Source organism: Ictidomys tridecemlineatus, chromosome 10 (assembly GCF_052094955.1).
Source record: "Ictidomys tridecemlineatus isolate mIctTri1 chromosome 10, mIctTri1.hap1, whole genome shotgun sequence".
Lineage (NCBI taxonomy): Eukaryota > Metazoa > Chordata > Mammalia > Rodentia > Sciuridae > Ictidomys > Ictidomys tridecemlineatus.
In genome coordinates, this window is record NC_135486.1 from 42,658,819 (window position 1) to 42,673,196 (window position 14,378).

The following is a 14,378-nucleotide window of genomic DNA, read 5'->3' on the forward strand; positions in this document are numbered from 1 at the left end:
AGAAAGTTCCACTTACAGATTTGACCCTCAGTTTTCTCTTCTGTTAAATGACCATACTCAGCTATTTGCCTTGAGGGTCAAAAGGTAACATTTTGAAGTACCTAGCACAGCACTGGGACTAAATAACATTCAATAAACTCACTCTTTCCTTAATCTTCCCCTTCTCATCTCAGTAACCTGCCTGGCACTTTCCACAGCTGTGGTTTGCTTTTATCACCCACCATTGGTTGAGGAAGGTAAGGTGGGATGATTACTCAAGAATAGAGCAATGTTTTGCTTATTTAACTATAGCTTGCTCCAATTTTGTCACTTAGATGGATTCTATGTGACTCTGGATGACAGATCACACACACATGCACACTTAGTTCTTCAACAAAACAAAGAAATTTCTGTTTGAACTTAAGTAAATGAATGAAGAATAAAAATTTAACAAAGAGTAGAACTATTTAGAGTACCCTAAAGTTTACTCTCTAAATCCAGTTCTCAGCTTTTTTGCTCAGCTCAACCATTCGAAATGGTGCTTAGAAATTAATATTTTTTATTTAATTGATTTTAGTTTTTAAATACACAACAGCAGAATGCATTACAATACTTATTACACATATAGAGCACAATTTTCAAATATTGGTATATAAAGTATGTTCACACCAATTCATGTCTTTATACAGGTACTTTTTTTTTGCATTACAATTCTTATTACACATATATACCACAACTTTTTTGTGAATCATTCTCAAGATGATTTGTCATTTTTCAGAAATACCATGCTTGGGTTTATCTCCTCCTTAGAATAATTTGGTTAGGTTTTCCTAGTAAATTAAGTAAGTTCCATCCTTCTTTCTTCATACAAGTATAGCAATATTCATCATTAAAAGCTGCATGTAAATTTTTGAAAGTGAAATTGCGTCCATTGTAAGTTAACTGGACATACCAGGGGAGGGCATATCATATACTTATTTCTTTATTTTCTTACACATTTAACCTAAAATAGCATCCTTATTTACAATTAGACTTTAAAAATTTTAAACTACTAAACTTCAAACACATTCAGATGATACCATTAATTACTTGTCATTAGCTGGCTCCAAAATATGATCGGATAAATTGATATCAGGTTAAGGAAGATGATGATGTCAACGTGAAACACGTGCATTTCCACCAGCTTTCTACTACTCCACTCAGCCACAGGCATGCATGCAGCTCAGTTTCTGTTACCTGTGAAGGAGTGCATGTTTGCACTTCCTGTGTGAATAGTCTCTTCGGCAGATGAACACATTTCTTCAGTTGATGTATTCTCCGTGGAGTTGTGAGACCCTCTTATCACAGTACAAATGTGGCTGGTAATGTTGACGTCACACAAGTCACAAAGTTCTGTGGCTTGCATAGATGCCGGGCAGAGAGTCTTGCACTCTTTTGTTTCCTAAGTCAGTGGGAGGAGAAGAGAGGACAGGGGTAAGGAGAAACATAGAAGAAGATTTAAAAATCTCATTTAGACATAAAGAGTGTTGATTTTTATATATTTCATATTCAAATGATTTTTTTCACTTATTTGATGAATGAATATCTCAAAATTTATGACAAATGAAGGTGGATTGTCTAAAAAAGTAGCTGCCTGAAATGACACAGAGTTGGATAAAAATTTCAGTTTTGTAACTTCCTCACTCTGTGAACTGGAGCAGGTCACTTACACTTTCCAGGGTTCAGCTTTATGAGTAGTGAAATGCATACTAAACTTATCAAGAAGGTTTGCTCTATGAATCAGCTAAGCTAACCCTGCAAAGCCTTAAGTTAGGATACATACTACAAATTGAAGCAGTAATTATTTAATTATTTTATCACATCCTATGGTATTTTGGAGAAAATAACAAATATAGTACACAAGAATCTCTACTACCTGTGCTCTTGGAAAATTTAAACCCATAAAATGTAGCACACATCCAAGAGTTAGAAAAATCTAAATATTTCAGGAACTGTCATTACAGTTATTTATATATAGAAATCTTTAGGGTTTTTTTTTATAGCTGTTGATAAGTGTTCTATATGAGGAAACAAAATAATCATCCAAATTGCAGGAGTTATAACTAAAATTATATTTTTATAATGAAGAGATGTACTTTGCTTTCCTGTATGTAAATAGCAATGGTGTATTGAAAACATTTTTTTAATATTAAAATTGATATTTAATTTAACTTCTCTCTTACATAAGTTAAATCATTCTAAGTCAAAATAATGATGATTCAGAAAAATATAGTGAAAATTCCATTTAAAAATGGCAAATTGAAGTCTTGAACTCTTGTACATATCTCCACATTCTTTTCTTTTTTCTTCAGTACTGGGTAGTCCCACATGCTAGGCAAGCTCATTACCACTGAGTTATACCCACAATATTTCCATGTCCCTTTAAATCCCAGTCAAGTGACAGTTAAAGGAAAATTTTTATGATTTGGATATGAGGTGTCCCCCAAACTCCTGTGTTAATGCCAAATGTTCAGAGATGAAATGATTGAGTTATGAGAACTATAACCTTATCAGTCCAGGTGAGGTTTGAATGGAGTAGTTACTGGGTGGTAACTGTAGATATGTGGGGTGTGGCTAGAGGAGGTGGGTCACTTGGGGTGTGCTCTAGAAGGGTCCATCTTCCCCTCTTTCTGCCTCTTGGCTACCATGAATGGAACAGCACTCCTCCACAATGCCCTCCCACCATGGCGTTCTGCCTTATCATGGGCCTAGAGCAATAGGGTCAGCTCACCATGGACTGAACCTCTGCAAACATAGCTCAAAATAAATGTTGTCTAAGTTGTCCTCATCAGGTGTTTTTTTTTTTCATAATGAGAAAGAGCTAACAAATGGTTTACATATGGAAAATAAATATAGACATTCTAAGGAAATAGAGAAATAACACACAGGATCCACAGGATAGCCCAAATATTTTTGAAAGCTGAAAAGTGGATGTGGTAGAGAAAATGCCATGTCCTAAGAAATACCACTTTTTTTTTCTTTGCTTCCTGAAAACTGCAGATTTCAAGAGAATTTGCAATAGGAGGAGCAAAATGATTAGATATGTGTGTATGATTAAGGCATAGATGAAATGTACTACGTATTCAGTACACAGGTATGACCCATCAGTATACAAGTGTCTCCTTTCTTTTCTTTTCTAACCTGAGGGCTGTGCATGACTCATCACAAGATGGAAGGGACTTGGGTACATACGGTGCTTTGAAAAGGGGTGCCTATTTTACATTGAATTGTCATGTGAAAAATTGTAAACAAATGCTAAAAGATTTATGCAGTCTTAACATAGACACGAGAGAGAAAGAGAGAGAGAGAGAGAGAGAGAGAGAGAGAGAGAGAGCGAGCCAGAGAGCGCCCGAGAGAGCGCAAGAGTGCACACGTGTGCCAGCACAAAAAAAGAGAATGGTAACTGAAGTGGTTGATATACTAGATAATTGTTGTGACTATTTCACAGAACATATATATCAAGTTGTAAACCTTAAATATATGTAATTTTATTTGTCAATTGTACCTCAACAAAGCTGAAAAAAATTCACTTTATGGAACTATCACATATTTAAATATTTGTTTTTAAACTCAGCATAGTTTGGGCAACCATAATAACAACTAAAATATGCAGCATTGGCCTGGTGGTTAGGCAAAAGTGGAAAAGAGATAGACACTGGAGGTTGAGAAGTTGAGGGGCTCTGGAATGGCCTGGAAAAAATCTTTAGTAAAACTGTTTCCTGGTATCATTATCAAGGCAAGTGGGGTGCTACTGAGTTCCAAGAGAGGAGGTTATAAGATAGAGCATTAAAATTATAGGGGCATTGCTAATAGCTGTATTTGGCAAGATAATCCAAAATATCATTATCTCAGAAATAATTGGTGAAATTAAAAGGAAATATAGCCCACTGAAAGATAAAAGCCAGGTATCAGAGTGAATATAGTAAATGGGAAAATTAAGTCTGCATATTACACATTGAGAACATCAATCCCCTTTCCTACTGGATTTTCCATAAGCTGGAAGTCAGGCATATACACCATCCTGATCTGAGATAAGAATATTTAGGATGGTAACCTATGTTTGCTAAGGATCCTTGGCAATGTGATTCTTTGACAAAAATTCATTCTGTTTGTTACATGATTACCTTACTGGATTCCCCATTGATATCCAGGTCACACCCATGCACAGCAAGCTTTCAGTCAGACTCCAATGAAAAGATGATTTCAAAATAGGGAAAAAGGAACTCAGAGAAGCAGAAACACAGCAAGAAAAAACAAACCAAAACAAATAAAAGAAAAAAACTAAAATAGTACCAAACAAGCAAATGAGACAATTCAAGAAATAAAGCAAATACACAACAACAAAAAAGGAAACATGTAATGAATATTTTCAGAATGCTAAAAATAGATATTCCAGAAATGAAGCAACAATAGGAGATTTTATATTATTACAAATAAATAAATAATAATCAAAAAAACAAGAAAGAGTCTTTTAAAAAAGGACAGATGAAATTTTTAAAAATTAATAGAAAATATGAAAGATACTCTTAAGGCCATATCTCATCAAGTTGAAAAAAGATGAAGCATTGATCAATAGGAAAAGAACAGGAAGAAGAAAAAAATGAAAAGATTAGTTTAGGAAAATCAATTCCCAACTAATGCAAATGGAGATAAGAGGAAGCAAATTATCAAATAACTAATAATATTGCTAAAACTGAAAGTCATAAACTCCACACTGAAAAAGTCCCCTCAAAGCACATCATGATGAATAATTGTGTGATAATATTAACAATTGTGTCCATATAGAGGAACATTTTCATGAAGTTTATAAAGATAAAAGATAAAGAGAACATTTGTTATTGAGGAAAAATAATGTAACCACCTGCAAAGAAACAGGCATCAAAACATCAATGAAAAGTCTAAGAATTGCAAAACTGTCTTCAAAATTGGGAGTGAAAATGATTTTTAACCTTGACTTGTGTTTCTAGCCAAGCTTCCAGTCCACTGGAAAGTGTTGAATAATGATAATTTCATACTTCAACCTCTCAAGAAATTCACCTTCTATGCACCTATAATCTATAAAGATAAATCTACAAAAGAAGGGAATCTAGTGGTCCAGAACCCAGGGAGGTCAACTCAGGAAAGATGTGGAAGAAATTCCAGACTTGATAGCTTAGGAAAAATCACTGTGTCTATGTATTCAACAGTGATACAGTTCAGATTGGAGCAGAAGATGAAAGTCTCCATCAGAGGGGTCTTCAGGAAATGCAATGGGACCTGTAGATTGAACTTCACTTATGATACTTCACTTTGCATGAATAAATGTTATCCTCATCATAACAGTTAAACCAACCTTATGTATTATCTGAATCATTCACTGCTACAAAGTGCTTGCTGGGGATATAGCAATCTCAGAAGAATTATTTCACATCCCAATATGTGTGATGTCTACCCAAGGATTGTGTAGTTGCTTCATTCAGCATATGGACTGTCTACTCTGTCTGTGTCAAATACACTCACTTTTAGCCATCCTGTAATGACAAAGTACTCCATAACATGGTTGTACATTTGTTTTTTAAATGCCCACAATCTTTTCTGTAACATGATAGGATTCTGGAGTTCTGGGTTAAGTTTAATGTCCGCAAACATGACATAGTTGCATGGAAAGCATCACAGCATATAAACAAGTGATTATTCACTTTTTGATTGAAAGAAGCAGTTGCTCATCTTGCACTCTTTAAGGGGAATACCAAAAACACAGCTAAGTCAATCTGCAGGGTCTAAGGTCTCTATCAAAGGAAAGTGGTGAGAAATGGCTGGCAGGCTAGAGGAAGAAGCAAAAATTCCCCTCTATCTCCTTGGACAGTACTCAGGGCCATGAAATGGCACCTTGCAGGGTCCCAGGGAGACCTGTGCTGGCTTCTTCAGCACATACACTTTCATTCCTGCACTCATCTGAAGTGCTGGGTACAGCTTCCCTGAGAACAGCTAATCATTATTAATTCCTTTAGAATTCATTGCAATAACATCAATCATAGCGAACTCATTCGGTATTAATATGGATGTAATGTGAAAATGAATAATGCACACAGGAGTTTTTATATTCCTATTTTAGAAAAATAGTTATGAACAATGTATTTCTCTTTCCATTGTCAAATCAGCGCCTCTGAGAGGTTTTCTATCAATTACCTTCATCATCATTCCAGTTGAAATCTTGTCAGAGCAAACATATTTCAAAGGATTATATCCAACTCCATTACAGCATTTCTGGCTCTTTGGAATAAGTTCAGTCTCACAGCATTTTACTGGCACTGGGTCATTCTTTTTAACATGTGCTTTAGACTCTCCACTGGAAGCTGAGCAGCATATGGTATCTGACATATTCACATAATCCTGCCCACAACAGAACATCCCTGCAACAATAAAATGTTATATATGAATATGAAATAAAAAAAGGGAAGAAAACTGAGGCTGCTATAAAGTTTGGTATAAAAATGTCAGACTCGGGCAGTTTCAGAAATGGTGCAATCCTAAGAGGTAGCATTTCCCTCCAAGGTGATTTAAATGTGCAGTGAGGGTCCTTCTTACCAAGAGCACTAGACACTAATTAGGAAAAGAACACACAAGAGGAACTGTTCGGAAATCATTCAGCTGGGCCAGGCTTCGCCTGTGCTCTATAAAAAAGATCGAATTTCTGTCATGAAAACTGCCTGCCCCTTTTGCGATGATAACATCTTGTTGCAGAAGAAGGTGAGTTAGATTATAGAGACTCAGAGAAAGCTCCAGAAATTCACAAGGGAGAGTAGGTTGCCCCACTCTGGGATAAGAAGCCAGGCAGAGTGGAAAGATAATGCTATCCTGGATGGGGAACCCTTTGTAGAAGGCTCACAAGTATTTGCCTGTCTTTGTCTAGAATACAATATCTGTCTGTTGTACATCTAGGAGTGATGGTAACCATTCATTCTCCCTGACTTGAATTTAGCATCTAAAAACCAGCTGAATATGTTCACTGATCATATGAACCAATCAGCTGTTATTTTTTCTAGTCTCTGTTCTAGATCAGTAGAGATGGTTGAGAGGTTGGGGGTAGCAACAGAAAGATCTTACAGCGGAGATCATCAATTCCCACATGTACCTGCGATGCCAGTAGTCTCTTTCCTCCCATCAAATTCAACTTAATTGCCTGTATTCATATAACCTAAATATTGCCATAAGGAAAATACAGCAGAAATTTAGATATGAAAGTATGAATAAATAAACAATACTACAGAGTTATACTAAGCTAAAATTAAAGTGCCTAAAGATTCCATGTTAGGGCTATCATATTGGAATTTATATCTGGTCACACCGTAGCACAATGTGATGAAAGATTTATTTTAATTAGAATATTGTTTATTTATTATTAGTCCCAACTGATAACATAAAGAACCTAAAATTCAAAGTGCCCTGGGTTCCTGAATTATTTAATCTGGTCCTGTACAAATACCTACATTATGAGCTACACTCCTAATATTAATATACCAAGAAGTTGTAAACACTTTATTCTAATCACTGAAAGTAGATACTGGTTTGGCATATTCTTTAAGAAAGATGTTTTATTTATACATTTATCTTCTCATTGATTTTTCCACTTTAAAAATATTTCACAATATTTAAAAATTTTATTTATGATTAACAATATACATTGATCATAACAGAGTTTTAACATTCCATGTTTATCTAAATGTGGCAAGTCTTCAAAATAATTGGTTTAAAAAATAATTAATACTTTCTGTTTTACCATTTCCAAGAAATGTTCTCTCAAATAAAATATGCCTAGCCAGGCTGTCACTGAAGACTGATTCCTGACTAAGGTGGGCAGAATATGTGTATATACATGCACAGATACATATATACATACATGCATGTAGACACACAAAAAATAAAAACAAAAAAATCACAGAATGCACATATTCAAGTTCTGATTGTTTGGACATTTTTGTGCTGCCTTCTGATCAGATACTTAAATACAGCCTTGGATTCTTGACTGTCATTTTATTTTTTCTCGTGCAATTTCCACAAACCTATTCATGTTTCTATTTTAAAGAGCAATCAAAATCTGAAAACTGGCCTTTTAGGGAGCAGAATACATTCCCCCCCCTCTATTCCCAAATTACTTCAAGGTTTCACCATGCTTTAAGTATGAAATCAAAATGCAGACATTGACCTAATTCAAAACTCCTAATCAGTCATCTGATCGCTCTGAGGGACTTTTGACAGGTCAACTAAAATTTTGATAACAAACTGTTTTTACACTAGAATAGAAAGAAAAAAAAAAGAGGATGTTTTCTTTCACAAAGAGCTTCACCTTTGTTTTACTGAATTGAAATTTCAGCCAAGATTTCACTCATATAACAAGAAGTGACTCCCTTTCTAGTTTCTTTGGTAAACCATTACTTCTTTAATTATTATCAACCTTGTTCCAGTGTGATAAATTGCTAATTACTTAATACCCTAATCAGCGTTCATTCTTTGCACAGATAAACTGTGACAGTGCCATTAATTTAAATAGTAATTTCACTTAATGGCCAGAACAGCACACCAGATTTTTATGCAGCATTTTCTGAAGACTGCATCCATCACTACAACATTCTGACATAAAGATGTCTGACGTGCACTAACTCACTTAGGGAGAGCAGATGTTGCAGAGCAGAGTTTGGTAGTAATTCCCATAGTGCATCACTTCAGCATGAATGAGCTGCAAATTCAGAGACAGACAATCTTCTGAAACTGCATTGCAATAACTTTTGACCCCTACCTAATTTATCACATGGAGCACTTGACTTTTGAACTTTGACACACAGAATGCGCAATTCTAAATATGCCCAAAGAAAAACAAAATAGGTCATGCATTATTGATGGATTGGTCCATTCTTTTGGAGGCTCTTCATTAAATTTGCACAGAGGTGGAGAGTTCCTTTGAACAAGATGTAGATGTTATTAAAGTGGCACTGTACACATTGAACTTGTAGTTGTTTATTTTTCAAATCAAATAACATACATTGCCTTTCCAAACTGCATACACAGCCAATAGATGGTTTCCATTGCATTGGATACAATGGAGAAAACAATGGAGAGAAGACTTTTTGACTCACATTATTGTCAATACTTCAAACACATTACCAGAACTTATTTATTGTCTAGGACTAACAAGGAAAGTATTAAAAACCATATGTGCCTGGTGAACTTCTAAATAGTTTAATTTTCAAACCTAGTACCCCATTTTTCTAAAAGAATATGAAAATTACACATCATTCTTTTGAGGTTAAAATAGTATGGTAGTAAAAAACAGGCTGGAATATGACAAATCATTGTGTACTCTGAGACTGATCATGGAGCGTACATTTTAAGCCAAGAGATTGTATATTTTAGGCCTAGAAAAAAAAGCATTTGGGATTAGTCATTCTTGGTTCAAATTTAAACATTAGTAGCAATGAAAGAAAAGAAATTCATGCCAGTCTTCACCAGTAGATAGCTTTATGGATACCACCACAAAACTGAGAAAGAAGGGGTAAATAAAAATGCTCCCCTGTAGTATATTTTATAGCATTGAAGTTGTACTTTAAAAAAAAACAAACTCTTCGAATTATAAAAATCTTCCTGGGAAATATTCTTGCAATACAATTCTTACACCATGGATTTCTATGGCTATACCTCCCTCTTTGCAAAGTTCCCAAATTCCATCTTAATGAAATATTCATATTACACATGGTAGTCATTCATTCTACTGAAGTCAGAGTTCAGGACATGGAAACTCAATGTTCTCTTCTGAAACAGTTTCTATCTAGGGTTTCTTGTCAAATGCTGCCTGGATGAAATTTATAATAGAAATATGGGAATATATTCCAGAGGCACATAATGATCAGTTTCCCATGGCCAACAAAAATATCCCATCCTCCTTGGGTGATAGAATGGCTTTAATTTTCATCTTTTAATGCTAACACATATGTCAAATTCAACCTAAGATGAATGGCAATGATAAAGCCATATAAACAAACATGAAGAAAAAAAATGAGTAATAAAAGAGGTTTCAAAGTATTTAAAGAAAATGGTTAAGAATACATATCCACTGAAATGACGAACATGACTTTCATCCCGAGATACCTGTATAACACTCCTACACAACTCATCTGCCCAGAGAGAGCACTAAAAACATAAACGCTACCCTAGCACTTCTGTTCCAACAGCATCTGTTAATTCACTCCATTTATAAAATACATATTGACAAAGACAACTGAACTGGGACCAGGGAGATTTGATTTGGTGTGAGAAAGTCAATTCAATGTGATTTTGTTAAAGGGCTCCTGCAGGCAAATAAAAGAGTTTAAGTAATAAAGTACATAAAGAGATGTTTTATGAGCCAACCCCGTCTCATGGCAGGCACACAATGCCAGGCAGTGAGAGGCCAGGCTTAGGAGCAATATAATAAGATACAAATCCTTGTGTCGCAGGTATGGGGTGTGGCTAGGTTGAGGAGAAAAAGGGCCATAGGAATATTCTGGAAGGTCATTAAGGTCATAGTCATTATAATGGAACTAGTAGCAGCAGAGAAATGAAAAAGATGTGGAACCTGTTTGTTTTCAGTGAAACCTGCAGGAAGGTCGTGCGAATGAAAAGATATTTTTCCCCTTTTTATGAAGCATTATTCTACCAGTCCTCCAGATTATTAGCATGGGTGGAGCTATGAATAGTCAAAAGAAATTCTAGAGCTAAATTTGATTTATAGGAGTTGAGGAATGTCATAGTTTCTTTAGGAAAAACCTCTCTGGCATGAAATATTATTATGGTTTAGATACGTGGTGTCACCCAAAAGCTCATATGAAAGATGATGCAGGAAGGTTGACTGAGGTGAAATGACTGGATTCTAACAGCTTTAACCTACTCAGTGAATTAACCCCTGGTAGGGATTAACTGAGTGGCAACTGAAGGCAGGTGGGGTGTGGCTGGAGGAGGTAGGTCATTGGGGCATGCCTTGGGGTATTGTTTATCCTTGTTGAGTAGAGCGCTCTCTCTCTCTCTCTCTCTCTCTCTCTCTCTCTCTCTCTCTGCTTACTAGTAGACTAAGACCTTTGAAATCATGAGACCCCCCAAATAAACTTTTCCTCCTCTAAATTGTCAGGTCTTTTGGTCACAGCAGAGAAAAACTGACGAAATCACATATCATATTGAAGTAAATAAAGAAGTGATTCTGAAATTTGGGTTCATGGATAAAACAAGGGTGTAAAACTCATGGCAATTTTTTTTGTGTGTGTATGTGTGTGTATGTGTTTTCTATGAACTTTTTTTGAAGTTGGGGTTTGAAATTTTCCAAAGATTATCAGGAGATAAAATTAAGAATCCTTGCTCCCAGTGGATCATAACCTCTATTCTACATCTCAGGATAGGTACAATTTATTTTAAGGCAATGATGCTCAGACTTCTCTTTCCTTTTCCTTCAGATTCATTCCGCCATTCCAAATTCAATTTGTCTCCTTAAATCACAGTTCTTATAATCACAATGACTCTTCCTGGAATACTAAATAATGTTCAAATCGTATGGCTGGATCATATTTATATCCTACCATTTCTTTATGCACGGTGTCTCCCTCACATAAGCTAAAGTGTTCACTACCATTTGGATATTTTGCAGATTGTTCATTTCACATTTCAGATCAAGCCATCCCTCTCAGGATCTTACTCATTGTTGGATATTCCAGTCCAATGGAACAACCCACATTTATCCTTGTCACCTTGACTATAGTGATATTTTAGTCTTAAGAATATGCATGTATTCTTGGCTTCTCTCTTAGGCTTGTGCATAACCTTATAGGTACTATTCTCCTTCATTAGATTTTTTTTTAAAGAGAGAGTGAGAAAGGAGAGAGGGAGAGAGAGAGAGAGAGAGAGAGAGAGAGAGAATTTTTAATATTTATTTTTTAGTTCTCGGCGGACACAACATCTTTGTTGGTATGTGGTGCTGAGGATCAACCCGGACCTCACGCATGCCAGGCGAGCGCGCTACCACTTGAGCCATATCCCCAGCCCTCCTTCATTAGATTTTAAGTCCTTGAGGATAAAATTGGAATCATAGCCATTTTTACACTTACAAATCACCAAGAATATTTTGAATATAGTTTCTACATGATACATATTTATTGAATGAATTAATATGGCAATTGATTTTAAAAAGTTACAGATGAACAAAGACAATGACATGAGACATTCTGTTCCTATTTCTAAACTCTGAACTATTACACTACTAAGGAGGCAATGCTTTTTCTCCTCACTGATACTGCTTTAGCTACTTCAAATAAAAGAGGAGGGAATACTGATTAGTCATAAGTATAACTAAGTGCCATGATTTTCTATAAAAATTACTATGCCTTTAAGCAGTGGTTCTTAAATTTTGGCCTCCAAACCCCTTTATAGTCTTATCAATTATTAAAGACCCAAAATAGCCATTGTTTATATGGATTATATCAGTTGATACATACCATCTTAGAATTAAATTTAATTTGGAAATATTATTAGTTCACTTAAAATTAGCAATAACAAATATATTTATGAAAATAAACATATTTTCCAAACTGAAAAATGAGTGAGCAAAATAACATTGTGTACATTTCTACAAGCCCTTGTAATGTCTAATTCAGCAGAAAGCAAAGGAGTTCTCATGTCTGCTTCTGCATTGTATCTATTGCAATATCACATGTCATTTAACCTCTGGGAAATTCCACTATACTCTTATGAGAGAATGGGAGTTAAAAAGGTATAAAATATTGGGGCTGGAATTATGGCTCAGAGGAAGAGCTCTCACCTAGCATGCATGAGGCACTGGTTTCGATCCTCAGCAGCACATAAAAATAAAATAAAGGTATTGTGTCCACCTACAACTAAAAATAAATATTTTTTTAAAAAAGGTATAAAATAGCATTTCAGGAAAATACTTTTCATCTCACAGACCACCTGAAAAAGTCTTGGAGACCACCAAAATTTCCAGAGGAATTCTTTAAGCACCATTGCCTTAGACTATAGCTTTTATACATAGTAAATACTTCTAATTTTTTTTTCAAGTATTTGGTGTTTAAAAGAAAACTTTATAATGCCTGTGTTTTTTTTTTCCTGGTCATTCATTAAATGTTTTCCACTTGCTGCTTATGCTATATTTGGTCTGCTCATCAGACAAAATGCATATTTGATTTGTGTTCAATAGTATCGAATATTTGTCCAGGTATCAGAATACTTATAGGGATCTAGAGCAGGGACTCTAGTCATTTAGATGGAGTTAGAATCCTTTCTCAGTCACAGTGGCAAACGATTCATGAGCAAATATCCAGTGTTCCTTGTATTTAGGTGTCAACAGATAGTTGAGTTCTAATCAATGGAATGTTAATACAAATGGTTGCTATTTCTGGACCTAGTCAACACAAACTGCTACATATGTTATTCTATGCTCTTTCCTGGCTATAGGAAAGGGCACAACTGTCAAGTAAACTTGGAAGCTAACTGCTGAATATTTACTGAGATTTTTAAAATGCCTATGATATGAGGGCATACAATCCGGAGAGAAAATGAAAAGGGCAAGAGACGGTGGCCCTAACAAATTGTAGTTAAATATTAAAATATTTACAAATTTTATTAAAAATTATATATGACTACATTTGCCTTGAATGGGGTTCATTCAACAAAAGATCCTGAAGCTCAAGCTTCATTATGTTCAGGGAAAATCTACCCCACAATCAGTAGGGGTTGCCGCTCTAGGTCCTCTCTGAGTATGATAACAGACATCATAATATCTTGATGGAGATGAACTAGGGATTCTCTGCTACTTCCTATAATTTCTTCTCTTAAAAACCATCAGAGTTATCCATAAGTAACAATTATTTAAATTGTTTATTACAGTATTATTGATAAAGATCATTTGCTTATGCATAGTATGTATCACTTCTATGTAAAGTTCTTATGGAAACTACTAAGAAAAGTACTTCAATACTAAAACCAACAAAGCCAAAAGAGAAATTGAGTTCAGGAAATATTTGTGTTCAGTAGATATATGTATATGATTTAAGTCACCTCCCATGAAAAAGAAGTTATTAAGTCTTTAATATGCCAATTCAGCTGAAATTTGGAAAGATATGGAGTGTAAAAAATTACAGACCCCTAATTTGGATGAATATAAAGAGAATCTTAGAGAAAGAAAAGTCAGATAGAAAATCTAATATAATATGAAACAAAAGCTGTAATAATGAAAAATGTAATGAAATAAAACTATTCTAATACCAAGGAGGGGATTGTAAGGAAATGCATTTCAGATTGCATCTAAAGTAGGAAACTATTTAAAAGAAAATGACAAATTTAGAATT

At 34.9% G+C, this 14,378-nt stretch overlaps 1 protein-coding gene across 11 annotated transcripts in view; it reads right to left on the reverse strand.

Moving 5' to 3' along the window:
* The window catches only part of Ush2a (usherin), a 738,328-nt gene that overhangs the window by 151,059 nt on the left and 572,891 nt on the right, over positions 1-14,378 (reverse strand). For 10 of the 11 annotated variants that reach the window (XM_078022812.1, XM_078022814.1, XM_078022813.1 and 7 more), the window contains 2 exons: positions 6,187-6,410; positions 1,216-1,420 (listed from right to left, as the gene is read on the reverse strand). In XM_078022812.1, the coding sequence (XP_077878938.1) occupies positions 1,216-1,420; positions 6,187-6,410 (429 nt within the window). Of the gene's footprint in view, positions 1-1,215; positions 1,421-6,186; positions 6,411-14,378 lie in introns of those variants that run through there. The other variant, XM_078022821.1, reaches the window with a different exon arrangement.